Source organism: Wolffia australiana, chromosome 11, assembly GCF_029677425.1.
Source record: "Wolffia australiana isolate 7733 chromosome 11, ASM2967742v1".
NCBI classification, from domain to species: Eukaryota; Viridiplantae; Streptophyta; class Magnoliopsida; order Alismatales; family Araceae; genus Wolffia; species Wolffia australiana.
This window is the reverse complement of record NC_135845.1, coordinates 183,333-210,043: the sequence shown is the minus strand read 5'-3', so window position 1 is coordinate 210,043 and position 26,711 is coordinate 183,333. Positions and strand designations below refer to the sequence as shown.

At 40.3% G+C, this 26,711-nt stretch overlaps 4 protein-coding genes across 11 annotated transcripts; 2 read left to right on the top strand and 2 right to left on the bottom strand.

Moving 5' to 3' along the window:
* The first annotated feature begins 6,405 nt into the window (after positions 1 to 6,405).
* LOC144709410 (UDP-rhamnose/UDP-galactose transporter 6-like) lies at positions 6,406 to 9,401 on the top strand. 5 transcript variants are annotated; one of them, XM_078582960.1, is made up of 7 exons: positions 6,406 to 6,642; positions 7,048 to 7,149; positions 7,272 to 7,485; positions 7,856 to 8,040; positions 8,152 to 8,352; positions 8,429 to 8,590; positions 8,758 to 9,401. In XM_078582960.1, the coding sequence occupies exons 3-7, from the start codon at positions 7,356 to 7,358 to the stop codon at positions 9,076 to 9,078; spliced, it is 999 nt and encodes a 332-aa protein (XP_078439086.1). In that variant the 5' UTR covers positions 6,406 to 6,642; positions 7,048 to 7,149; positions 7,272 to 7,355; the 3' UTR covers positions 9,079 to 9,401. The 5 variants fall into 5 exon arrangements, with proteins under 5 accessions (XP_078439086.1, XP_078439085.1, XP_078439083.1 ...); XM_078582959.1 differs by having other exon boundaries at positions 7,048 to 7,176; XM_078582957.1 differs by having other exon boundaries at positions 6,407 to 6,642; positions 7,048 to 7,195.
* Positions 9,402 to 11,956: 2,555 nt separating this feature from the next.
* Positions 11,957 to 13,408, bottom strand: LOC144709261 (DUF1997 family protein, putative (DUF1997)). Of its 2 annotated transcripts, none has more exons than XM_078582746.1 (7): positions 13,212 to 13,408; positions 12,890 to 13,126; positions 12,711 to 12,819; positions 12,580 to 12,625; positions 12,397 to 12,482; positions 12,263 to 12,321; positions 11,957 to 12,182 (listed from the first exon to the last, which is right to left on the bottom strand). In XM_078582746.1, exons 1-7 carry the CDS (start codon positions 13,322 to 13,324, stop codon positions 12,074 to 12,076), a joined length of 759 nt encoding a protein of 252 aa, XP_078438872.1. In that variant the 5' UTR covers positions 13,325 to 13,408; the 3' UTR covers positions 11,957 to 12,073. The 2 variants fall into 2 exon arrangements, with proteins under 2 accessions (XP_078438872.1, XP_078438873.1); XM_078582747.1 differs by having other exon boundaries at positions 12,890 to 13,139; positions 13,212 to 13,346.
* A 70-nt stretch (positions 13,409 to 13,478) lies between these two features.
* Positions 13,479 to 15,848, top strand: LOC144709263 (dual specificity protein phosphatase 1-like). Of its 3 annotated transcripts, none has more exons than XM_078582748.1 (6): positions 13,479 to 13,638; positions 14,304 to 14,477; positions 14,937 to 15,072; positions 15,159 to 15,279; positions 15,405 to 15,550; positions 15,664 to 15,848. In XM_078582748.1, exons 2-6 carry the CDS (start codon positions 14,379 to 14,381, stop codon positions 15,693 to 15,695), a joined length of 534 nt encoding a protein of 177 aa, XP_078438874.1. In that variant the 5' UTR covers positions 13,479 to 13,638; positions 14,304 to 14,378; the 3' UTR covers positions 15,696 to 15,848. The 3 variants fall into 3 exon arrangements, with proteins under 3 accessions (XP_078438874.1, XP_078438875.1, XP_078438876.1); XM_078582749.1 differs by having other exon boundaries at positions 13,511 to 13,638; positions 14,307 to 14,477; XM_078582750.1 differs by having other exon boundaries at positions 13,517 to 13,638; positions 14,315 to 14,477.
* Positions 15,849 to 25,638: 9,790 nt separating this feature from the next.
* Positions 25,639 to 26,684, bottom strand: LOC144709905 (uncharacterized). The gene is made up of 4 exons (XM_078583574.1): positions 26,336 to 26,684; positions 26,117 to 26,252; positions 25,939 to 25,983; positions 25,639 to 25,858 (listed from the first exon to the last, which is right to left on the bottom strand). Exons 1-4 carry the CDS (start codon positions 26,649 to 26,651, stop codon positions 25,801 to 25,803), a joined length of 555 nt encoding a protein of 184 aa, XP_078439700.1. The 5' UTR covers positions 26,652 to 26,684; the 3' UTR covers positions 25,639 to 25,800.
* Between the last annotated feature and the right edge of the window lie 27 nt (positions 26,685 to 26,711).

The following is a 26,711-nucleotide window of genomic DNA, read 5'->3' as shown; positions in this document are numbered from 1 at the left end:
TTCATTCCCATGTTGATAAATGTCAAAATAAAATTTTTAATGTGCCATTTTCATCCAAAAATAATTATTTCGAGCTTCAATAAATCCTTAAAAATTCATATAATTAACAGAAAATTAGGGAAAAATCAGAAATCACTTGAAAACACTATTTTCATGTAAATATATGATAACAACCCAATTTTAAGCTCTTTAAATGCATAAAATTGTGCTAATAACATGAAATAAAGACAGAAATTAGGGTGTTATCAAATACCAATGAGAGATTTATATACATCAATTCAGTGAGATCTTTCTGCTCAATAGCACTCATTATCTATCATTAGTGTCTCCACAATAATGGCTAGAGGACCGTTCATACTCATCATATGAGTGAGACTAGCTAATACGATTTTCTCTAGATAATCTGATATCATTCTCAAGTATCTTTTGAATCAGAATATATATAATGTGTGCAGAAAGACTGGTGATCTCCATTTTATGATATCATCATAATAACCTGTTCAGATCATGTGTTCATGGACTTCATTATAAGCAACACACACACTACATTGAATATATTTTATTAATGAACAATGAACGAGATGTGGAATTTGTGATTTATTTTTTCGGCCATATATTTCCCTCAATGAACGAGATGTGAAAGGGAGTGCAAACCCCATGATCATGCTTTGGGAACATTATTTTTAATTAACTTTAAATTTAGGTTCAACATTGTATGGGGGGATTTTTTATTCTTTCAATATGAGATTAACATCCTTGGTTTGTGTATCCTCATGGGGGTTGGGCTGACAAAGCTAAGGAGATGTATCATGTCTAATCGGGTGGAAACTTATGAAATAAACAAATAAAAGATGGCATCATAAAATGAATTTCAAACTAATCTAGCCTGAAGCATGTGTTATAATGTTCCAACTATAAATATAAAAAAATAATATTGGCTTTTTTTATCTTCTTTAAGGATATCAAATGTTGACATAAGATACCTACATCATACTTACATAGTTTTCTTTTGTAGGTTATTATGGGTGGGGCAGTTGACGAGGATGACAGTGCCATAAAAATGACAAATCAGAGAGAATTATCCAGACTATGATAAATGTTCATGGGGTAAAGATGCAATATCATGGATGGATAGAGGATATGAATATGTAGCTTCCTTTAAAAAATTTCATCCTGAAAACTTTTTTGGATCCTTAGATATCCCACTCTAAAGTTGGAGAAATCTGGATCATTGACTATTTCTCTCTGCACCAATCCATGTCACGGATTACTAACATGGAAGAAGAATCATCTGACTTTGTAAAGATTCTGAATCAAAACACATTCAAAAATAGCTTTAATCACAAACTGACATGTACCCTCAATTTTTCTATAAAGTGCCAATCATTTACATGAATCATGTCCTCAAATCTGCCAAAAAGAGACCAATCATTAGATTGAAAATGTGTATTTCTGCCACACATCCCAGCCATGTTCGACCATTAAGAGGTAACTCAAGGTATTTGTTGGACTTGAAAAAGTAAAAAACTAATAGGGAATATCAGTCTATTTTTTCATTATCAAAGCACAATATGCCAAGTGTAAATTGACATTGGAAATTTTGAAGTGTAGTTATTGTGAAATAAACTACTATTTTTTTCCTTTGACACATGTTTGTGTCATATAGCATTTGTTGTGATTTAAATCCGCTATGTTTTCAATTGATTGCATGTCCTTTTATGTAAAAATATATAATAAAGATGACTAGAAGGGCATGTTGTGAGCATTAGCTGAAGGAATGTTTAGATGGGGCCAACCATTCTCTGTAGCCAATGATTTGCATTAATCTGAAAGAACTGTATTGCAACATAGATGTTGTAGAAAATAAATTAAAATAAAACATGTTAAAATACCTAAAACATGTATATAATCTAATATATATTATGTAAATATCATTCTATTAATTAATTTAATATCAGTAAAATTATATAAATATACTGGAAAATTGGGAAAAATGGGAGTGTCATTCTAAAAATGTAATAATTTATTTTGAGTTTTTGGTACTTACATTTCTGAAGCTTTTGATGAAAATAAATATTTGAAATGTATGAAAGGACTACTAAAATTTTTGTGTTATTTGTGATTATCGGTAGCAAATAGTCAAATGCAGTTAATATGAGATTAAAAAATACATGGTGCATACTTTAATTTTCCGCTGGCATAATTATAACTTTGCCATTTATTTCATAAGCCATAAGAAAGTAAAAGAAATCATTGCAGTCCTTTAAAATTTTCTGAAATATCGTGGAAAATACTTAAAATAATATTTTCATAACATTTACCGATATTTAAGTTTATTCATCTATATTTAAGCTCTATAAAATAATCTATTAATCTGGATATAAATTTCTAAAGTGCAAACATAAAACCACGTTGGTCATCACAGATTAGTTTAAATGATGTATGGTCATCATAAATATTTGACCAACGACATTAACACAGCAATAAACATGTCATAGATATTTTAGTCCTAACTCATTGATTTGGCCCATTGGCCAGACGGTCAAACTTTGCATGTCTTCATATACATGAAGGTAGTCATCACATGCACATTTGAGTTGCACATTTTGAATCATATGAAGTTGATTGTTTTCATATGGATATCTGATCTAATGTCAAATCCATTTACTGATGGTTGAATTGGCACACTACACTCTGAACATTCAGTTAAACACATTTCATTTCATTAAAATTCTCTAAGCCTTTATCTTTAATATTCATTATCATTCTTGATTGGTGTTTACTATGAAGTCAAAGGACATGGGAAATGGTAAGAGAATTATGATTAAATCATACTTGGGTGATAACTTATATTTAAATATGTATGATAAACATTCATATGCATATGATATTTGAGGCTTTCAAGCCAATCAGACATTCCATATCTCATTCAAATTTTATTAATACAAATATATTCATTAATATCCATGTGGGATGCTTATAATGAAATTTAAAGATATATGTAATGATTGGTAAATTATGATGTGAGCATGATGTGGCGATCAGTTATCTTTAAAAATATATTATAAATATTCTTAGTTATAGGATATTCGAAATAACATTATAAATACATTTTATAATTAAGTAACATTATTTAATCCCCCTGATTTGATCATTACGTTTGATCACATAAATTAGTGTGGATACTCTCATGAGAGATATTCTGTACTCTTTGCAAAAAGATCTCACTAAATCCCACAGGATCCATGTTTGTTTTTATACTTAAAAATATTATAGATTGATGCAATCCATGGATGTCGAAGTGATCCTTAGGCATGAGAAATCAAAGACATATTGTATTTTGACAATGATACATCAGTTCCTAACCATAAGATTACATGTTTTCTCAGCTTGAACGTACAAATAGGTGTAAAAAGATTATTGTGTGTTTAGGGATCATCCACCCTTAGTATAAGAAGAGACATCTCAAGGAAGACAATGTCATGATGTGGTTATTCAAGGTATTCAAAATATCATATCAATGAAGGATAATGTGTGTCCGTTAAGAAAATCATTATTATTTATATAATTAAATCATTAGTATGATGGTGTGAATTTTATAATAAAGTCCTTGAATTATTATATCATAATAAAATGAGCATTAGTATCTAATCATGCATTCTAAATGTTCCTATTCATAGTATCTAGAGAGAATAACACTATTTGATCCTACTTATATGAAAAGTATGGCTGATCTTCCGGCCATTTTTTTGGGAAGATTAATTGTTTGACATTATATGCTTTTTAGGGAAATAATTTACTGAATTGATTTACATGAATCCTTAGTTGATCATGTGTATTCATGCATAATCATGTAAGTAGTCTTAAAACCCAACACACCGAAGGCATCTTGTTCATACATGACTATATTTTTTTCTATGACTTATGGGTCCTTAATCATTGGATTCAAACTAGTATTAACTCATATCTGATAGGATGTACACGAAGGTAACTGAATGGTCAAGATGAGATCCCCCCAGTATAAGAGGATAGTGAACCAGTAATAAGATGCATGAAATCCTTTGAGCAGGACAATGGAGATATTGGATAATGGATTCTCTAATTATCTATATTACACATGAATACTCATTGGAATGATGGATTATGACTTCATGGTTAACAATAACCTAAGTTATTTTAGAGTTCATGGGCTAGAAACAACCTATTGGTTGGGTTTGATCAATAATTGATTAATCAATCTATTTGTCAATATATTTTAAGCAATAAGGTTGGCTGATAAAATAGAGTGATACATGTTCCTAGAGAGTCACATCCATAAGATCTATGGACGTTCCTAGAGGGTCAAGTAATGAGGATTTTTCTTAACAAATCCCAAATAAGTATAAATATAGGGAGATCCCATATTAGGTGTCCATGTCAGCTAGATCAAGGAACCCCCCTCCCCTTCTTCTCTTCTGCTCATGACACTCATTCTATTTAGTGAGAGTTGATGGTGATGAGATCCTCTAGAACTTCAAGGAGAGTTGAAAATTTTCAAGAGGAGAATTCATTTACTACTCATGTATCTTCTAGATAATTATGTATACCTTGGCATTGATGGGATCAAAACTCAACTACCTATTGGTTAGGATAAATCAATCATTTATTGATTAATATATATCTAGATATAGTCAATTAAAAAGGTCATTTGCTATTAAAATTTGACAGTTTTCTAGTGCTGGTTGCAACCGATTGTAAAGACATCACCCTTTTGCATGTCATCATTTTGAGGATAATAAACACAAATTATATTAAATATTTATACATTTTTAAAAACATTATAATAATTCTGATATATTTTGGTATGGTAGAAAATATCATTTAGTTCTCAAATAAATGGGTCATATGACTGAATTAAGGGAGTGGCAAGATTGTCTAAGCATAGTGGTAAGCCATAGAACCATCATAGACATTCCAGCTAATCGTTTTTACCCTTTCCTTTTTTGAAGACCTCGCAAAAAAGGAATAAAAATTTTTGTGGTTGATTGTATGCTAAATATTAATCTAATAGAATAAAATTGACACAATTAGATGCATTTAAATGATTATATAGGTTTGTCATAATGGCTCAAAGGATTAAAATCTGTTTTGAGATTGGTATTCTGATTTTTTGGATATTTTTACTGATTTTCTTGACATTAAATGCTTAAAGAAATTAAAATTTTGATTTAGAATATTTTTTTACAAATTTCTGACATTATATGCATTAAGATTTTATTTCTCAAAGTCAAAGTTCATATTTTTTATATTATTGTGAATTATGCAGCCAATGCAGCCGAGATGGGTCCAGAAGTCTAACAGTTGACACAAAAAAGTGGGTAGCGAATCATGAATACACAGTGATTTAAACCTTGACAAGTACTTCAAATCTCAAAGCTGTTTGATGATTCGTTTACCTGTCTTAGTGAGGTGCATAGAAATCTTGTCCTCATCAACATTCACTACAGATCCAAGCCGGCCACTCGCCTTCTCCTTCTCGTTGGGCACTGTTCCAATTCCAAGAAGATCAAATCATCTTTCTATTTCATCGTTCGCCATAAATATATCTCCCTCTCTTGCCATATCTCTCCATCCATCGTTATATCTCCCTCTCTGTGTCCATATTCAATGATCCATATTATTCATCTATCTCTCTCTATCGGATTATCGACCTGCTCATCTAGCAATCAATCTACCTATCATTCGCCTCGTGCGATCCATCAATCAATATCTCCGATCTCAATGTATCTCAATCTATCTATCAATCTCCTGTTAATCCACAATATATCTCTCTTTCTTTCCATCTTTCTCTCCCTCTCATCTTTTAAACTCCCTCTCACTCTGTCCAGTACCCATTTTCGAGTATCTATAGAATTTATCTATCTCTATCTCTCTTTCTCTCCAGTTTTCATCTACGTGCATTTTTCTGTGTGATTATAGACCTACCCATCTATCAGTCCATCTATCTTGTTGGCTAGATGAATTGAGAGCCGGAAAGATAGGTAAGAGGGAGAGGACTGGAAAATTGCATGTACAGGATAAGAGGAGAGAAAGGGAGATAGAGATAGATAAAACTCGAAGTTGGACTCTGGACACTTGGACACAGAGAGAGGGAATAATAAAAGATAAAGAGGGAGAGAAAGATGGCAAGAGAGAGAGAGATACATTGCGCAAGAGGTGAAGGATAGGAGGATAGATTGATAGATGGGCAGGTCGATAATCAGATAGAGAGAGAGTGATATATAAATAATGAGGAAACTCGAATATGGATGGAGAAAGAGAGCGACAGTAAGATAGCGGAATAGAAAAATGGCAAGAGATACATCTATCAATGGATCTAGCTTCTTAGAGTCTTAGAGATAGCTAGCTAGCCAACGGCCGGCCCATGTCTCATAGTCATCTGGGGTTCGTACCCAACCACGCATAGCGGGGTGTGGCCCGTCAAACGCCGGACTTGGGTTCGACTGACCCAGAAAGCTGCAACCCAGATCTGGTACAAAGACCAGATTTTGATTGCTACCCACCTCTCCAATCTCTCGTTCTCGCCTCGTGCGCTCGCTCTTCCCCTCCGCCGCACCTCGCCAAGACGCCCGCTCCCACCCCGCTCCCCCCTCGGGCAGCAAGGTTTGCGTTCTCCCCTTCTCATTACCCAATTCTTCCTCCTCGTCCTGCCCAGCCCCCGATCCAACGGCGGATCTGGCCCCAAAGAGCCCGTCTTTGCGAATACAGATCGCCAATATACCTTCCCATTTCCTCTCCGGGGCAGATGACGCGAAATCTGCTCATCTGGTTTCCAACTTTGTCTTCTCTTTTCATCTTTCACTCAACCACTGGTCCCTTCTCCCTCCCCATGTTCAATCACTGCGCTGAATACTTCCTTTTACGGTGGGATCTGACGTTCCTTCTTGCCATCCTTCTTACATCAGATCCACAAACTAGAATTTGCTTGGAACATCGTTTGACCTTTGATTCCTTTTCTTCTTGATCTGGTTTCTCCAATAGTTGTTCGGTCCACTGCTTGATCTGCAGGCATGCCCGTCTCTGGAAGGAAGGCTGCACGTTTCACATACCTGTCTCTATTACGAACTCTTCTTCCATAATCTGCGACCCTTGAAATCGGAGATCGCCCTGGTTTGAGTGTTTTTTAATTCCTTGATCGTCCGTTCTACTTTCTCAGGTTTTTATTCACTTCTTTCCCTACGCGGTGATCTATTACATCGCGATTCATTTACTTGTTTACATCTCGATCGCAGGTTAGGAGAGCTCTTTGAGGGGGCACAAGATGCAGAGATTGGCGTGGTGAAAGAGAAGGAATACCGCAGAAGAGTAACAGAGAAATGGCGCCAGCCGGCAAGGCAGGCAAGAAGGCCGCTCTGGATGTTGCCTCATGGTTGTTCAACGTTGTCACATCCGTCGCGATCATCATGGTCAATAAAGCTTTAATGGCTACTTATGGCTTCAGCTTTGGTAAGAACCTCGCATTCTTCTTTCTTGCTTCTGTATTCCTTGCATTTTGTGTACGCTCTGTGTTGGATGATGGAATCTCTCACGTCTGAAATGGCAGGTAATTTTAATTTTTTTCTTTTTAAAGATTCTTGGATTAAGATTTTTCGAAATTGTTGGAACTCCAAGAAAGTTGTATCCTACTAACACAATGTCCTTGCGATTCTCCATTTTCTCCTATAATTTATTGCTTGTCTTAGACTGATTTTATATCCAAATTCCAAAAAATCATTTTTTCTACTCTTAGCTTTTTCTATTTTTCTCATTGCTTGCATATTTGTTCATCGTTACTGCCAAACGGTCAACATGAAGATGTACTTCTATGCTTTTGCAGCTACAACATTGACCGGCCTCCATTTCATGACGACCACCTTCATGACAATCGTTCTTAGGTGGCTTGGACTTGTTCAGAACACCTACTTGCCGGCAGCTGAGCTCTTGAAATTTGTTGTCTTTGCCAACTTGTCCATTGTTGGGATGAATGTCAGTCTGATGTGGAACTCCGTGGGGTTCTATCAGGTCAGTTTCCCCACAGTATTTAAAAGTATCATGCTGCCGGTTTCAACAGACAAAAAACAGAAACTTGGGTTTTTGAAAAAAGAATAATGACAGGATGGATGATTTTGGCAGATTGCAAAGTTGTGCATGATTCCAGTTTCCTGCCTGCTGGAGGTTGTCTTCGATAAGATCCGGTACTCGAGGGACACAAAGCTCAGCATACTCCTTGTGCTCGCCGGTGTTGCCGTTTGTACGGTGTCTGACGTAAGTGTAAACACCAAAGGCCTGTTGTCAGCGGTCATTGCAGTATGGAGCACTGCCTTGCAGCAATACGTGAGCAAATCCTTGTGCCTGGCCACCTTGCGTGATTGAGTGCACAGACTCATCTAGTTTCCAAATTTTTTTGTAGTACATCCATTATCTACAGCGCAAGTACTCCTTGGGATCTTTTAATCTGTTGGCCCATACTGCCCCTGTCCAAGCAGGCACCTTGCTTTTGCTTGGCCCTTTTGTGGACTACTGGCTGACTGCCAAGAGGGTTGACGGTTTTGACTATTCCACCAGCACTGTGGTGAGCCCATCTTCTTCTTCGTCATCATCATGATTATCATGATAATGATAATAAAAATAATAATTACGATAATGATAATGAGCATGATGATGATGATGACTTGTAAACACTTCTGGAATTACTCGATTATTCATTTGATGAATGGGGTGGGGTTGTTGTTGGTGCAGCTGCTGATAGTGTTGTCGTGCACTATTGCGGTGGGCACAAATCTGAGCCAGTTCATCTGCATTGGGAGGTTCACAGCAGTGTCATTCCAGGTTCTGGGGCATATGAAGACAATCCTGGTACTGGTGATGGGGTTCATCTTCTTCGGTAAAGAGGGCTTAAACTTGCATGTGGTGTTGGGAATGCTCCTGGCTGTCTTGGGCATGATCTGGTACGGCAATGCCTCTGCCAAGCCTGGCGGCAAGGAGCGCCGCAGCTTGGCTGACAAATCCCAGAAGAATGACACTCTCTCTGATGCCAGCGAGCTGGAGGACAAGGTTTAGAAACAGAAACATGAAAACCCAGCTGAAGAGGGAGAAGGCACACAACATCACTGGGAGGGAGACCCTAACCAGTTTGAGCCACTGGCCTTATTGCTCAATGCCTCTTCCTTCTTGATCTGGCCATTTTTTCCTTCCAACCACCCAACCAACCAAAATGGGTCTCATCCCTCTTCCAACTATTCCCATCCATTTCCTTTTTGAGCCCACCAGTCCTGTTTATGATTTTTTTCAAGTTATTGATTTTTTTTCCAATATAATCAGTGTATGATGCCATGCCTCAGAACTCAAAAATTCACTGTCAGGAGAATGTTAACTTTTATTAATTTCTCTTCTCTCTCTCTGAACAATAATGGTTCCAACTGATTATCACCAAAATACTCATTCCATCACCAAGAATGGGGGACAGAGATATATCCAAAGAAATAAAATTGGGGTCGTAGTTCTATCTAGATCTTATGATTCTAGGTTGTTGAGTTCTTAAGAACCAACACTTATATGGCGTAATATGTACATACACGCATTATCCTCATTTAATCCAAGCTGAATGAGTCAGGATTGAGTAAACCTTCCAGTCGTGCATATGCAAGACCATTCTGATTTGTCATCCACAAATATGTTAATCCAATTTTGATGCCTGTCAGCCCACTTGTGTGACCAGGTAACCCATTAGTGTGATATATGACCTGCAAAACTAACTCTGCAAATCACTTTCTCAATCTAATTAGTCCACGAAGTATTGAAATATCTAAAAATAATCCCTTAAAAAATATTCCCGCTAGTCATTTATTTTCAAAATAAATGCCAAAAGTCATAGTAATATCATAAAAATAGAAAAAATAATTACTCCTATAAGTTATAGTATTTTTAGCCTTCATTTCATGAATAATATTTTTATACTTTATGAATAAATAATAAAACAAAATTTTATCTCAATTTAAATGTGTAAAATAAATGATATCATGAATATTTTAATCATTCATGGATATAAGTAGGTACATGGTGTACATTCATGTGATCAAACTCCAATAACTTATCCTTCAACATACATGTACTAACTATAACGCTTCTTAGTTAATAAATAATATTTGGATCATAACTTGGGATGATAGCTAGTCACTGCATAATGATTAATGGAAAAACTTACCCGCTAAGGAAAATAAAAATAATGATTTCATAAATTCAGATTGTTAAGGTTGTGTTATGGAGGGTTCAAAAGGATACTGTAAATAAATTTTGGACAGAGCTTTTAAAGGAAGTAAAAGATGCATTGGTTTACTTACAGACCGCGAGGAAGTTTAAATTTCTACTTTTATATTCTTATGATACCCATAACATATGAATGCCGAATTCCAAGACACGAGGAATGAACTGACATTAGAATGAAAGTCAAACTGGATAACATCACTGAACATGTCGAATGCTTGCTCTGATCCCTCCTAAAATCAAAAACCACAAGGCCTAGGATGATGGAGCTCCTCTCACATGTTTAAAGTTATACATCAATACCAGGAAAAGCTATAGAGTAGTAGAAAATTGCACGCTAAGAACCAAAATGAATCATTTTTCTACAATTGGTAGAAATTACCACAATGTGAGAGATGGACAGAGTAAGTTGCAAAACTAGGATTAGCCTCACTAGCCCAAAGATGGGTTGAGGGTTCACATCGTGAAGCTCAGGTTATCCAAATGCAGGTATGGATATTTATGTGATATAGCCCAAAAGTTCATTTCACAAAGCTCATTAACAGATGGTGGGCCAAAGTGGATCTTATAGAAGTTGATAAGACAAGTAGCAATCGTCTAGAGACGTAGATAATCCTCTCACAGATTCTACGCATGCTATAATTTATAGAAGATCTTTTCCCCACATCTGTTTTGTATTGTTGAAATATTATTGAGCTACACAATGCCTGCTGACAGGTTCAATATGACCTAAAATCTACAGAATATCTATTGTCAAAATATTCTATCTGATCAAGCCTTTTAAGTCTATGGTCTTCAATTTTGACTTGTTATTCTCAATGTTTTAAATTGTCATTTAAAGGATACTGCCACTTTGAATCACCCTCTGCATTTGATGGCCTATATAATGAATGCATCACTGTAACATTGAAGGACAATTTTACAGTATCTCTTTTTTTTCCTGAGAGCCTTGTTTCTCCCCTCGGGGTATTCTCATGATTAGAGAGTGCTCCAGTGGTCGTAGACTCAAGCACAACACCCTCGAGGGCAGTAGAACAAATATTGAAGATGTCAGTTTTGATGTATCCATGACACAGATGCTTCAAATAGAACAAGGTTTGCTGGCTCAAGTCATTCAACACAGCTCCAGTGCTAAGGCTGTACTAATTTATTTGAAAAACTCTAGTGAATTAAGCTAAGGTTTAATTTTCTTTTTCTATTAGCTGACATGGATGTTGCGCCTGTCTGTTTGGGGGGCCATTAATGAAAATCCATGTGAGAAAACTCTCAAAGTCTAACTAAAAGAGCAATCGCATGTCAAAAGCATCCGGACGATATCCAGAAACGCACGCTTAATGGGCCGACGAAGTAGGCTGGGCCATCCTGACCCACCCACCAATCCAATCGGCTGAGACAGAGTAGATCTACAAGATAAAAACCCTAGCCGCTTCCATCTCTTAATCTTCTTCTGGTTTCTTCGTCGTCGTCTTCTTCTTCCTTCTGTAATCGAATCGTTCATGTATGAATGGTGGCCAATTAGCCGTTCGCGCTCTCTTCATGCGCCAACGGTCAGTAAGCTCACCAACATCATTCCACATTGCGGGCAGCTACTGCTTTTAGCTCTGAGATATAACCTTCCTTCCTCTTCCTCCATAGAAGAGGATTTCTCAGCCTGCTACCCGCACTGACATTCATCTCCTCAAATCAACAATCCCAACTCCTCTCTTTAACCCGTTCAACTTAACATTTCCCCCTTCTCTAAATCTAATCATCGTTTAATAACTAGTAGTATACGTTGATTCAGAGTGATTAATCAAGGTGCTGGCGCCGTGGTCACAGTGGCGGCCACCCAATTCCGATAGTCTTCGAGCAATTGCTCCACAAGAAGGGGAACGAGCCGGTCGATTAGACCCTGCATAATCCTGCAATCCCACATCCCTTAACTATAATATTTAAAGCGGTAGCATGGAATTTAATGAACCCATTTCTCTATGTTACTCACAGGCTCCCTGGTTTCTCCACTGCAGATATTGGCAGCATTGTGAACGGCTTGGTGTAAATCTGTGATGTAACCATGGTGATGATGATAATGATGGTGACGATGATGTTGATGGTGGTAATGATGAGGAGATTTACCTCAAGAGCGACTCTTAAATCGACGTCGAAGCTCAGGGAAGGCTCTGCGGCGTCCTCATCCCAGGTGATGTGGTTCCTCATCGCCGCTGCGCCCATCAAGGTTTTCTTCTTCCAGTTTGGGGAAAGAATGGAGTTGCGCAGGAATAATAGCCAATGATCAAGATTCTAGAGTTCTGCGCGTACCTGTGAATCGATGGCTTTGCGCTTCAAAAACTTCGGATCCCTGAAACTACAAAGATAGTCGAGAAATTGGCCAGCCAGTTGTCGTGATGTTCAATCTTGGAAAACATTTGGGAGGTTTGTTCTTCGCCTACCTTGCAGGACAGCATCTCGACGACGCAATCCTCGCTCGAGGTGGTCACGCGGAGAACGATCACCGGCGTCACCTCGAACTTCAAGAACTGGATCGTCGGCAGAGTGCAACTGCACTTCTAAAAAGTTAATCAGAGGATGTCGCTGGCTCGAAATTGTATTGAAATTTTTGCTGCTGAACCTGAAGGTGTTCATCTCCAGGCGTTCAACGCGACGCAAAGTTCTGATGTTCAGAATCGACTCCACTCCGGATGGATGCTGGAGGAATTCGCTGATCCGGCAGGAACTGCCGTCGCTGTAGTTAAAATCGGGAATCTTGATACTCTCCTTGTGCTTGGCGATGAGGTTGGCGATCTTCTCCCCGTTCGTTCCCAAATTCTCGGACCGCGGCGCCGTGAAAATTCCCCGATCGCTTCTCCTGGAACGACGAACTAAGCGAAATCTGAACGAGATCTAGTCCGGCGGCTAACTGGGGAGATGATCGGAGAATGAACATTCTTCACCTTGAGAAGCGAGATTTCGGAGATTGAAGAATCCATCGACTGCCATGGCGGGATAAACAACGATATCGAGCATTTTGAAGTGAAAGACGACCCACAACTCCCTCTGCCAGCATGAGCGATAACGAAGATTCTCTCTCTCTCTCTTCGCGCTCTTCGCTCTCGCTTTTCTCTCTTCTCTACCTCTCTCTTCCGGGCTGGGGATAATATTTTATCAGAGGGACAATTTGGGCCCTCTCAATTTTTTATCGGAGACGTGGGTATTCCTCTTCTCAACAAAAAGATTGATTTTTTCCCCCATCTTTTAATTAAGAAGGTGTTCATCTGGTAATTACCGTCTTCTCTCTCTCTCTCTGCTGGTGTCCATCTCCGCGTACGACCGTCCTCGCCGCCCCTTCCTCGCTGTACTTCGATCTCTGTCCAAATTTGGGTACGATCTCCTGATCTGAATTATCTGCCATGTTCTCATCTGCCTAATCTGATCGATTGATCTTGCCGCAATAATTATTCTACGATCTTCCCTGCTAAATTGCTCCGGAGGTCTCCCACGATCCGATTCGTTCTCTTCCCTGAATTTTCCTTTCCAAATTCATCACGCGGCTTCGATTCACCTTTCATTAATCGAATTCTTATCAGCGTCGCCGTCGAAATTGAAAAACAGCCGCGATAATCTTCCGTGTTTTCCCCCCAATCCGCACGATGCAACACTCTCGCCCGTGCACCGTTCATGGCGTAGACAATCGATGAACAATAAGGAGAAATTTCAGAATTTAATCCCATTTGCAGATCTTGCACAATTCGACCGTCAATACTCGACCGCCAAATGCCAATGCATTTGGGGTCGGGTAAACGCGATCTCGATCATCATTCACCTGCAAAACAGTAATATACCCGAAAAATTCTACCCAAAATGACGACTGACATGGATAATTAAACATCTAGCGTGAGCTGGATGAAGATTATAATCGGTTATTTCCTCCTCTACTCTTCTAGAGTGGGATACAAAGGCCTGGAATTGGTCAAGTCCGCCTTGTACCAGTCTCTTACGAAAATTATGGGCTTTTTCGGATATTTTTGTGGATTTCTTGAATTTAGAAGTCCGGCAGCAAAAGAAGGTAATTCGGTGGAAAGCCCTCGTCAGAAGATAGGAAGAAGAGAAGACACAGAGTGATGCCTCCAAATAACAAGTACAAGATGGATGCGCTCCTTCGAGGGCTCTATGCAGCGCAGTACGCGAAAAGGGACGAAACCCCTTGCCAAATCGAAGAGGTGGGTCCTTAATCATCTCTCTCTTTCTCTTCTCTCTCTCTCTCTCTCTTCTATCTCTCTCTCTCTCTTCTCTCTCTCTCTTCTCTCTTCTCTCTTCTCTTTTTCTCTTCTCTCTTCTCTTTTCTCGCTCTTCTGTATTTCTTCTCTGGTCTCTCTCTCTCTCTCATATCTCTCTTTCATCTCTCTCTATCTCTCTCTCTCTCTCTCTATCTATCTATCTATCTATCTATCTATTTATATATATATATTATCTATCTATCTATCTATCTATCTATCAATCTATCTATCTATCTATCTATCTATCTATCTATCTATGTATCTATCTATCTATCTATCTATGTATCTATCTATCTATCTATCTATGTATCTATCTATGTATCTATCTATCTATCTATCTATCTATCTATATATTTATATATATATGATCAGAAGACTGGAGACGTTGGGGGGACGTTGCAGGGGCTGTTCTTGGGCTCGGTGGGGGCGGCATTCAATCGAGACGAGCTCAAGTCGCTGAACGTGACCCACATCTTGACGGTGGCCAAGTCCCTGAAGCCGGCATACCCCGAGGACTTCGTCTACAGGAAGGTAGAAGGTGAGACGGCCGATAAAAAGGATTTTTCTCTCTGGAACGACCCCCCTGCTAATGCAGACCCCTTCGACCGTCCTCTTCTCTCCCAGTGCTGGACAACCCCTACACTGATCTTTCCCGGTACTTTGACGCGTGCATCGAATTCATCGACAAGGCCAGGCGCGAGGGCGGCGGCGTTCTCGTTCATTGCGTCGCGGGGAGATCCAGGAGGTGAGAGACCATCCCTCTCATTCCTGGGCCTCTGTAGATGTTGTGCTCCTCTCACTGCGCTAAGTATCGTCCGTCTCCGTCTTTGCTGGGTGAGGCGTTAATGGCGCTCTTCTTATGGTCCGCAGCGTGACGGTGGTGGCGGCCTACCTCATGCAGAAGAACCGGATGAGCCTCTTCCAGGTTCTCGACTTGATCAAGAGCAAGAGGCCGCAGATATGCCCCAACCCCGGCTTTATCCGGCAACTCGAGACCCTGCAACGCCGCCTCCAAGGTACGTTTTCTTCACCTCCATCTCTTTTTATCTATGTATTCCTTCATCTATCTACATCTAAGTGTAGAGAGAAAATTTTTGTCTCTCACACTAACAGTTTATTTTTTCTCCAGCCGAGGATGGCGCAGAGACCTCGGAGAAGTGAGCAGGGGAAGATGATGGTGCTGAGGCCAGATTGGGATCGGCACATTTGTCCGGAAACATATATTCCATGAGAATCGAGGGTCCATTTTTAATTGAATACTGAAGTAACAGAATAATATTATGATTAAGAACAAGAAAAAAATGATTATGGCAAGTGAAAGTAAATAGACAAGCAACCTGGGCGAGAGAGCGAGATCTGAATGCTGCACTACGATCGGATCCTGGTCCTAGTTTGACACTATGACCGGATGTGAACGAACTGAGCGGTCAATCCTGAAATAGCAGACCAATGGTCCTGATTCTGTCCGGCCAACACTGGTCCCTGGTCCAAAATAGTTACCCCATTAGTTAGTATGTTATATTTCCTTCATCAGAGTTATGCCATATAAAAATTTATGCACTTACTCTTTTTAGTTTTTTTGTTAGTTTTTTAGAACCATATATAACTCGTCTAGAGGATCTCCATCCCAATTCATATTTGTATCTCACCTACTCGGGGTGGGGGGGGGGGGGGGAGGGTTTACCCATTGGAAATGATCTTAGGGCCCTAGAAATGAGTGATATAGAGAAGATAACACACTATATAATATCAAGCATCAAATAAGTATATCTTTGGGCCAATGAAGGTTTGAAACCAATTATTTAAAAAACAAAGAATAAAATAATGGGGCAATCAATGAACTAACTTTTCCTCTTTTTAAACGATTAGGGACATGTGGCGCACTGATAATCACCAATAATTGTCTAATTTTCTATATTACTATTACATAATTTACATATTTATAAGGAGCATAGCGATCATATATCCATGTTGTCACTGATTAAAATAATCAGTTATAAATTTATAATGATATTCTGATTTATATTATTTTTGATGTTTTTTATAATATTACAGTGGATTACAATAATTCTGTTGTGGTTTAAATTGCAATCCAATTTCCCATCTTATGGCTGATTATTATCATCTCTAATAATTATTTACATCAAGCTTACAACCATTCTTTAATTTTTTTTACTTGAGAGATACGCTGCCAGCAAAAAATGTTTGCATGTCAATTTAAAAAATATGGACTGATATGCAGGACAAGATGGAAGGATCATAATTGTAGATCTAATCTTTAATAAATTCACCAAACCTGTTAAACACACCCATTTGTGTGGTGAAATCCAATTTGAAAATGGAGGTAAGGCGCTTAATTCTCATGAACTAAAGTAATCATTGGCATTTATTTGCTGACTTTAAGAACAAGAATCAATACTTGAGTAAAGTGCCTTTTAAGTACAATTTTTTTGGGTTCTAGTGGCCTAGATGTAGATGAAGACGAGGATTCCACACTGTGAAAGACATGTAATAGAATTCTAATGGCATTGACAAGATCATTAAATGAAGTACCTCGACATGGATCACATTTGTGATTCCTTTGATCCTCGAACGATTCGCGTGGAGCTGCCCATGTGGCAGCCTCTAGAAATATCCATGTATTCCTCAGCATGTTAGATCTCCTCCTCGCTAATCTACGTCATCGTAATCTACGTCTGTTTAATCTACGTCGTCATCGTAACGTTGTACCGATTACATCAGGAGTGGAGAGGAAGTGTGGGGATAAAGGAGAAAAAGGAAAAGATCCCTCAACAATTCTGGCATGTGTTAATTTCATTCAGGGCCTTCTCCTATTTATAATAAGTGGGTATTTTTCATAAAAACCCCTAAAACTTAAGTATATCTTTCGACATCTAAAGACCATTTGTGTGTGACCCTCTAGGTCCATGTATCAGTCTAAATAAAGAACTACAACCCAATAACCTTTATTGGACTTCCAAATTAATTAACTATATCATCATACAGATTAATTAATGTCATATCAATTTAACCCAATCAATATGTCCAGTCTCCAACACGTGGGGTGTCAAGGTACACCTTGTGCTCTAGAAGATATGATAGATTGCGTATCGACTCACTCATAGAACCTCTTCGTCATCAATTATCGTGCATGTATAATTCCTTATCCACTTAATGCTCCAGGGATGATTTAGGATATGGCGAACTATCAAATCCCAATCAGTCATTGAGTCGTTATTGATGCATTTGGCAATCATCAGAAAAATCTTCTCTAATATTTTGTTTCCTTGGTCAAGGACTTCATCACATCGTCTTCCTTGAGTTGTCAGCTCTTATACCAAGGGTGGAAAATCCCATCTTGACCACTCAATTGTCTTTGTGAACTTCTTGATGTACCTGAACTAAGACCATTTAGAATCACATGATTGGAGACTCGTTGGCCATAGTCAAAGTACAGCCGTCCATTAATAAGATGTCTCTGGTGTCTCTGGTCAAAGGACCACAAGTGTGACGTAAATCGACTTGATCTACAGTTTGGTATAATACCATTCAGGGATTCGTACGGATCAATTCAATAACTCTTTCCACTAAAGAGCACCCACTACCTATCCTTAGTGTCTCCACACTAATGACTATGGGACCGGCCATACTCATCATATGAGTGAGGCTAGATAGTGTTATTCTATCGATGTCGTTCAATTTCATTTAAGTCTTACGCTGCACAACATTTCGCAGGGATGGACATCGAAGTATCTGGCTAGAATAGCACTATCTAGCCTCACTCATATGATGAGTATGTTCGGTCCCGTAGCCATTAGTGTGGAGACACTAAGGATAGATAGTGGGTGCTCTTTAGTGGAAAGAGTAATTGAATTTATCTGTACGAATCCCTGAATGGTATTATTCCAAACTGTCGATCAAGTCGATTCACGCCACAGTAGTGGTCCTTAGACGTGAGACACCAAAGACGTCTTGGGGACGGAGGGCTGTACTTTGAATATGGTCAACGAGTCTTTAATCATTGGATTCTAAATGGTCTTAGTTCGGGTACATCAAGAAGTTCACGAAGACCATTGAGTGGTCAAGATGGGATCATCCACCCTTTGTATAAGAGGTGACAACTCAAGGAAGACGATGTGATGAAGTCCTTGGCCAAGGCATTGAAATTAGATCAAATCGATCCAACATTAGTTAATCTATATGTTGATATAGTTAATTAATTTGGAAGGCCAATAAAGGTTATTGGGTCACTAGAGTTGTTAATTAGACTGATACATAGGCCTAGAGGTTCACACGCAAATGGTCTTATGGATGTCGGAAGATATACTTAAGTTTTGGGGTTTTATGAAAAATACCCACTTATGATAAATAGGAGAGGGCCCTAAGTAAAATTCACCTAGGCCAGAATTGTTCAAAGGCCTTCCCCTTGTTCTCCACTCTCACTACGGCTCTCTCCATACCTAATGTGATCAGAATAGCGTAACGACGACGGTGGAGGTAGAACGGGGTTCGTCAAAGAGAAGGAGATTAGATATGTCGAGGATCACGTGGATACGTCTAGAGGCTGCAAAATTGAGCAGCTCAACTCTTGGATCAAAGAAATCATGGTTGAAATCCATGCAAAGGTACTTCTATTCATGATTTTAATGATGACGTTCGATTCGCAAATGTCTTCCCCTGCATATCATTTTGATTTGTTCATTCAGATCTAGGCCTGTAGAACCCAACACATAAGGTAGAGAAGAGATATGGGGATATAAGGAAGTGAAACGATTGTGAAAAGATGATTAAAAACCCTAACTAAGCTAACTATGATGTTGGAAAAAGAAACAACATAAGGCAAAGATGCTTACATTAGATCCTTACGTTCCGCCAAGATCACGGCAATTTACAAGTGCCAGTAAGCTCCCACTCAACTCCAATGCTTCTCCCCACACACTCAGGACATCAAGAACACACTTGATGGATTTCAAAACTCACTATTTTTCAATCAGCCCAAATAAGTGGGAAACAAGTTCAGTATGAATTTCACAGTGATCTAAACCTCTATTTATAAACCAGAGGGTATTGATGGAAATATGAAGGGGAGAGAAGCAGTGCTAAAAGTTTCAGCTCAATCGGAGTGGTACATAGTCAGATATGGTCGTTTAAAGTTGGAGCAATCCTAGCCCTTGATTTTTCTCTCTCCTCTTCGTCATCTCTGACGCTTCCTTGTTTTCTGTTTCCCTTAAAATATCTGATTTTTGAAATTCTGCGTCTTCTCTTCTTCCACACGTGCACATTTTGGAGTCACCATGTGTACATGTAAGAGGGCAAAAAGACAACATAAAATGATAAATATAAAAGAATACATTTTAATACTCTTCGCAGCTGACGTGGTAGCCTGTCAGTGTGTGCCACGTTAGCGCTTCTCTTTCTTGTATCCACTCAAATTTTGACAGCTGCGCACCACATGTACACTCGCAGGCCATGTGTACATGTGGCGGCGTGTGGTGTGGCTACGTCGACCATCACTATTTCAAAAGAAAAAAGAAAAATAATAAAAAAGTTATATTTTGTCGCTTTGCGCCTCCGCCCACGCGCACATTTATTATAAAAAAGCCTCCTTTTTATCGATCCACATCACCCCTGCATCAGAAAACTCAAAAGTCGATGTGTAAGTCATAAATGCAATTATCAATTTGCTAATAGCGCAGCCATGTTTGCCTTGCTATATGATTGGTTGTCGCCATTCATTAGCACTAGCTCTTATTTATCGATGTTCGATGAATTCAACGGTGACACATGGCGACACGAGGTAAAAGGACTATAAAATATTTTAAAATTCATATTAAATAAAATAAAATCCCAAAAAATAAAATTAAATAAATATATTTTGACTTGGAAAAATCACATATTCCAAATTAATGTCGAAAAAATCCAAAAGAATATATTTCGTCTCAAAAAAGTACATTCTTTTAGAATCTATTGTCAGTAAATTCCCAAAAAATGCACAAAAAATACAGAAAATTCATAAAATCATTTAAAATATATATTTATATATTTTGAGCTTGATAACATGCAAATATAAGTAATTTAATGTAAAAAACATGTGAATAGGGTTTGGCGATCCTGATCCGGTCTGGTTTTCTAACATGAACCTAAACTTTACTTGAAGTTCAGTCCGGTTCCGGACCGGTCTTGTTCGGTCCCGGTCCGGTCTGGTACAGGGTTGGCGGAGGAGCACTAGGGTGGCAAAGGCGTTGTGCGCGTGGAGCAGTGGCGATGAGCGCCTGGGGGGTTGATGGGAAGGGTGACGGGGAGGGGGATGGGTAGTGTGTGGAACAGGGTCCGGTCCGGTCTGGTTTTTTGGCCTGGACCTAAACCTTATCTGAAGTTTGGTCTAGTTCTGTTCCGGTCTTGTTCAGTCCCGGATTGGTCCAGTCCGACCAGTCCCCGGCCCAAAATGTCAAAGCCTACATGTAAATATGATAATATAAGGTACTAAAAATGCATATTATCCTTGAGAGGAAACCATTTCCCACTTTCCCTAGTTTTTAATGTGAGATTGATGGGGACTATTTAGCAGTGAAGACAGGTCTCAGCCAGCGTGAGGAGCATGGGCTGAAGTGAAAGACATGGCCTTCAAGTATTCGGCCTAGTCAATGGGCCCCCAGAGATTGACGTTATCTTCTTTCCTGATTTTATGGCTTCTTTTTAGTTCAGAAGGCCGTATATGTAGGCCTACATGTTTGTAGGTTTGGGCATGTGTCTGGCCCTATGTGTTTTTGTGTGTGTGGCTCTATATGGGCCTATGTATGGGCCTCTACTTTCTAGAGGGACCCATAAACCCCAACTTATGGGCCTTGCCCTTTCTTTCTAAGGTGGGGGGCTATATTTACCTCCTTTTAGGGGGGAGAGGGGTACCTCTTGTTGAAAAGAGAAGAAAAAAAAAAAAAAAAGAAGCAATCCTTCTTTTTATTTGATTTTTTTTAGTGTTTAGTCATATTTACGATTTTGCCAATACAAGTATGGGATATCCCTTTGAAACCCTAATGCCACGGCCGTTGTCATCGGATCGCCGTTTGTTGCCACCATTGTCGTGGCCATTTCTGCCGCCACAGCCGATTTCACTGCCGTGCACAGCCAACCACGCATTGCCATGAAAAACAGCATGTGCCACCGCCGATGCAATGCCACGTGCCGTCCACGCACAATTGTGTGCCTTCTTCCATCACAGTGCAGTGCACCACTCACATCATGACCCACGTGCCACCTGCGCTGCCCTATCACTGCCCGCACACCATCCTCGCAGCCGCATGCCGCCCGTGCCCCGACCGCCAACACCAACGCACCATCGCGCTACCCATGCACAGCCGCTCGCACGCCAAGTACCATGCCATTCAGCCCACGCCATGCCTGCTATCGTCTACTTCCGGCGCCACATTCCTAGCCCTCACCCACGCCTGCCATGCCATTCACATTTATGTGCCCACGCATTGTTATCATTACATGTATTATGTTAACATATGGATTCCTATGTTGTGACATTCTATTTAGGATTAGTAATGGGCATAATATGACCTGACTTTGACATATCTATTGTTAGTTGAATACTGTATTAATTTCTTTTGGCTTCTATTGAATCGAGAAATAAGTTTGATTGTAGGTCTTTTATATTTTTATATGTTTCATTTATAATTTTATAGTATTTCCATATTAATATACTCTTCTATTGATATATGTATGCAAGGTAGGCTCCAGGGTATGCTTCAGATAATTCAAATCAAACCATGTCTGAATCGGTCACCACCGCTGCGGTTGCCACCGTCGTCGTGTGTCGCTTGCCACTACGCACAGCCCCCTCCACAACGCCGGAAGTCGCCGTGATGCCGCCGCATGCCCTCTCATCGCTGCCATGTGTCGATGACACCCGCTCAAACGACACGTGCCACTCTGCTCGCCGTCTGCGTCTCGAGGTGTCGCATGCCGGATCCTGTTGTCACTATCACAGATGACCAGGTCACATATATTATGGTACTCTCGCACTTCTCCCTATTTATGCGTTCATTATTTTCCTTTAGTGCCTCCCGAAATCGTCTCCACCTCCGGGGTAAGGTTAGAAGTAGATAGAGATATCACTCTAATAGCTAGGATTTCTATCGTTGTGTCCCCGGTTGGACTCGTCGAGTTGTGTGCACTAGCGCTCACACGGGTGGCCGTCAACCAGACGACTAGGTCCTTCGGAGCCTAGTGGCATTCCTAAGTCCCTTTTACCGTGATTTTACTAGCCGCCGTTTTATGTCGACGTCAGGTTTGTAATTCTCATGCATGGCACAAAATCCAAGTGAAAAGGCTAGCGAGTAACATGAAATTGTAAATGAAGATTATATTCCAAGATCATTCAATGAGATTATCCATAGATTTTGAAAACAAGTAACTATAGTTGGAGCTTCAATGCAAAGGATTCCCACCATCAGAATAGATGTGAAAATTTGAGCAGGAAAAACTGTAATTTAGTCATAGAATATTTCCCCACAAGGCCAAACTCAACATATGATATGATTGAAACAGCTTGACAGAAATAAATTAGTATTAGAGTAGATGGCAGGTGACTATATCAACACTAATTAAGTAAAATTTTCCATCACTAGGGAATAGTGGAATCCTCGAAAACTTTTTACAGGTAAAATTTGAGCTTTTAAAGACACAATTGAGGTAAATTTGAAGTCTAAGTCTATTACATCATCAACCATTGTGAGGGCGTATGAGTCTACACAACCCTCTTCTAAGGGAAGTGAGTGCACATGAGCTTTGAGCTATCATGATCAATTCAAATTACATATGCTGCCATGGAGAATTTATTAGAGTAAGAGGGATTCTCTTAAATTTCATGCTCCTCTTCGGCAAAAGACTTAGCCAGATTAGTGCAGGGATCTAGGACTTGGTTCACACTCTAATTACGCCTTCGAAGCCCAAAGCCAAAAATGCATCAATCTGGAAAAATAATTTGAATTTTTTTTCGAAATCATATGAAATCACAGTCAACCCATTTAATTCATAAAAAAATCTACAAACATGAGACTTTAAAGTACTCATATAAGTATTTAAACTTTTTGGCAAGAAATCAAGTAGAATTTGTCAAAAATGACCAGATAGGCCTATAACAACATTTATATGAAATTAAGAAATTAATAATATATTTTATAACATGTTAAAGCCAGTATTTAGATTCTAAAATTCATATAAAGTCCATGAAATTGTGGGAGCATTATTGTATTATTAGAGACCATCAATCCATAGGTTACCGTATAAGTTTATCTTAGCACTAAAAGTTATAAATTTGAGAACTAAGAAAAAACCAGGTTGAACTTGACCCAATTCGAACCTGACCAACGCAGTCAACCTGGTTTATCTAATTGACCAAATCTGGCTAGAAACCTTCCCTTGCCAGACTGTCCTAAATGGGCGGGCACCTGGCGGTGATGCATTAAAGCAGAAGCTAAAAATGAATTAGTTCTAACCCATATTGTAAGATAGTTAACAGTTTCCTAGGGTGTGAGCACCAAATTTGCGTGAAGCATCATTAAATAGGCAGTTGTGTATGCACAATGGCCTGCCAAATATGGGGGCGTTGTGGAGTATGTATGTGTGGCCATGTGAGACTATATGTGGTTGTCACCACCTTGTCTCTATTGGGTTTTAGTGGCCTAGATTTGGTTGAAAACAAGGATTTCACGCAGCAGAAGACGCATAACAGAATCAAATGGCATCATTAAAATCATGAAATGAATTACCTCGGCACGGATTGCATCTATGATTCCTATAATCCTCGAACGAGTCGTGTGGAGCTGCTCATGTGTGCATCCTCTGGAAGTATCTACGCAGTCTTCGGCATGTTGAATCTCCTCCTCATTGATGAGCCTCATTCACTCTCCATCGTCATCGTTACGCCTTCCTAATCCCATCAGGAATGGAGAGGAGTCACGGAAAAAAAGAAGAAGGGTAAGGCCCCTGAATAATTCTGATTTGGGTGAATTTCATTCAAGGCCTTCCCCTATTTATACTAAGTGGATGTTTTTCATAAGAACCCCCAAAACTCAAGTATATCTTCTGACGTCCAAAAAGTCATTTGCGTGTGACCCTTTAAGCCCATGTATCTGTGTAGTTAACGACTCTAATGGCCCAATAACCTTCGTTGGCCTTCCAAATTAATTAACTATATCATCATATATATTAATTAATGTCAGAGTGATTAAACCAAGTCTATTGGTCAAGTCATGCCATCTGCAGTTTAATTTCTTATTTTTCTCCAGATTTGCCCTCAGTTTTTAATTGAAATTCATTGAATTATTTTGCATTCAGAATTCTCATGAAGCTTTATGGCGAGATTTGTTTACTTGAGTTCAGTCCTTGAAATCGTCATCAAAAAATATTTTCACTAAGAGTTTGATCAAAACAAAACTTGATCGCAATTGGTCATGATCGGATTGGGTCGGTTGCGAGTATCGTGATCAGACTGATCAGATCGGTCCGCAAGACTGATTAGACCATGGTCGGCAAGATTGATCGTAATTTGCATATGACCCCTAGCGTGTAAAGCTTGGAATGGAACCGGAATGTAGAAGTATCTGACTGAATATCCGTTCCGTCCCGCCTTGTCCACCAACGGAATCCCCATCTCGGTATTATATCATCGTCCTCGCTGCTCTTCACTCTCCACCCGCACTCCGGTATGAACTTTTGTTCTAATTGATCCGACATGTTCATCTCTCTCTACCTTTCCTGTTCCGCATCCGGTTGCCCTTGTTGTCGGCCGTCCGTTCAACTCTTGCCTTTCGACTTATTTGTCCGGTGTTCTCCGTTGGTTTCACAAGATTCCAAGCGCGGCAACGCCGCGGCACCTCATCCGAAGTTGGAAGAAGGTAACCCAAATTCTCTGTCGATTTCTCAATTCTCCCTCTCTCTCTTTCTCTTTTTCTCTAAAGATATTTGAACGTCTCAAGAGAGAGGGACAGAGATTTAAGTCTTTCACTGTCAAACGCTTCTTTTCTCCAGAGGAGAATCTTGCAGAGACCTCGGCGAAGTGAACAGGGAAGGACCCAACCGCTGCTCGTGACCCATGTCCCCGAAAAACGTATATTTTGATGAATATGGCAGGTAAATTTTTCTTGAATATCGAAGAAGAAAAGAAGAAGAAGAAGAAGAAGAGGAAGACGGTGACGAAGAATCAGATTGAAGAGGAAGAGGTAGAAGACGCAGCCCACCTGGTGGCGTCTGGCGCGCGTCAAGGCCCGTCTTCGCCGTCTTTGATAAGGTTGCAGATGTCGGAGCACTCCACCAAGCTGCGAGGGCAGCCCACGACGGTAAATTAGAACAGTCCGCCGTAGCGGGGAAGGGGAGCAGGCAAGGAGAGTGCACTTGCCAGTAGTTGCGGCTGCGGAAGCCCGACTTGAACACCACGATGGGCCTGTCCACGCGTCTCGTCAACAGGATAATCATGACGAGGAAGATGAAGCTCATGATCATGATAAATGATGATGCCCATGATCATGATAGATGATAGATGATAGATGATGAGGATGATGTTAACGGGGGCTGACTTGCGGATGTTGAAGGGGCCCTCGCCGGGGGAGCCGGCGCCGCCGCGGATGCAGGTGCCGAGGCACTTGACGGTGCAGGACTCGGCCTGCCTCGACTTGGGCTTCTGGATGCGCTTCCGCTCGTCGCCGTCGCCACCTGCCCATTTGTCATTGCGTTACCCATTTCATTTCATTTCATTGCAGATCCAGACGGACAAATCGAGCGAGAGGAAGACAAACCGGAGAGCGTCTGCGGCACGTCCGCCAGCGTGCCGTCGTTGTCCTGCATCTGCTGCTGCTCCTCCTCCGAGACCTTCCCTCCTCTCACGGAAGACGCCGCGCCCGCCGGGATCGACGACGACGCGGAGAGGACGACGACCGCCGCCAGCAGCCCGGCGAGCCATCCCCGCTCTCGCCCTCGCGCCGGGCCATCCCCGCGCAGGCCCGCGCGCGGGGCCGACGAGAAGGCGAGGCGAGGGGGGGGGCGAGAGCGGGCCCGCCGGGGGGAGGCGCGGGGGAGGGCGACGCCGGTCCGCGGCGGGAGGAGGAAGCTCATCCTCCTCGTCTGCCCACAGCCCCACAAAGCCTCGTCCCCTCTTTCGTTTTCTTTTTTCCA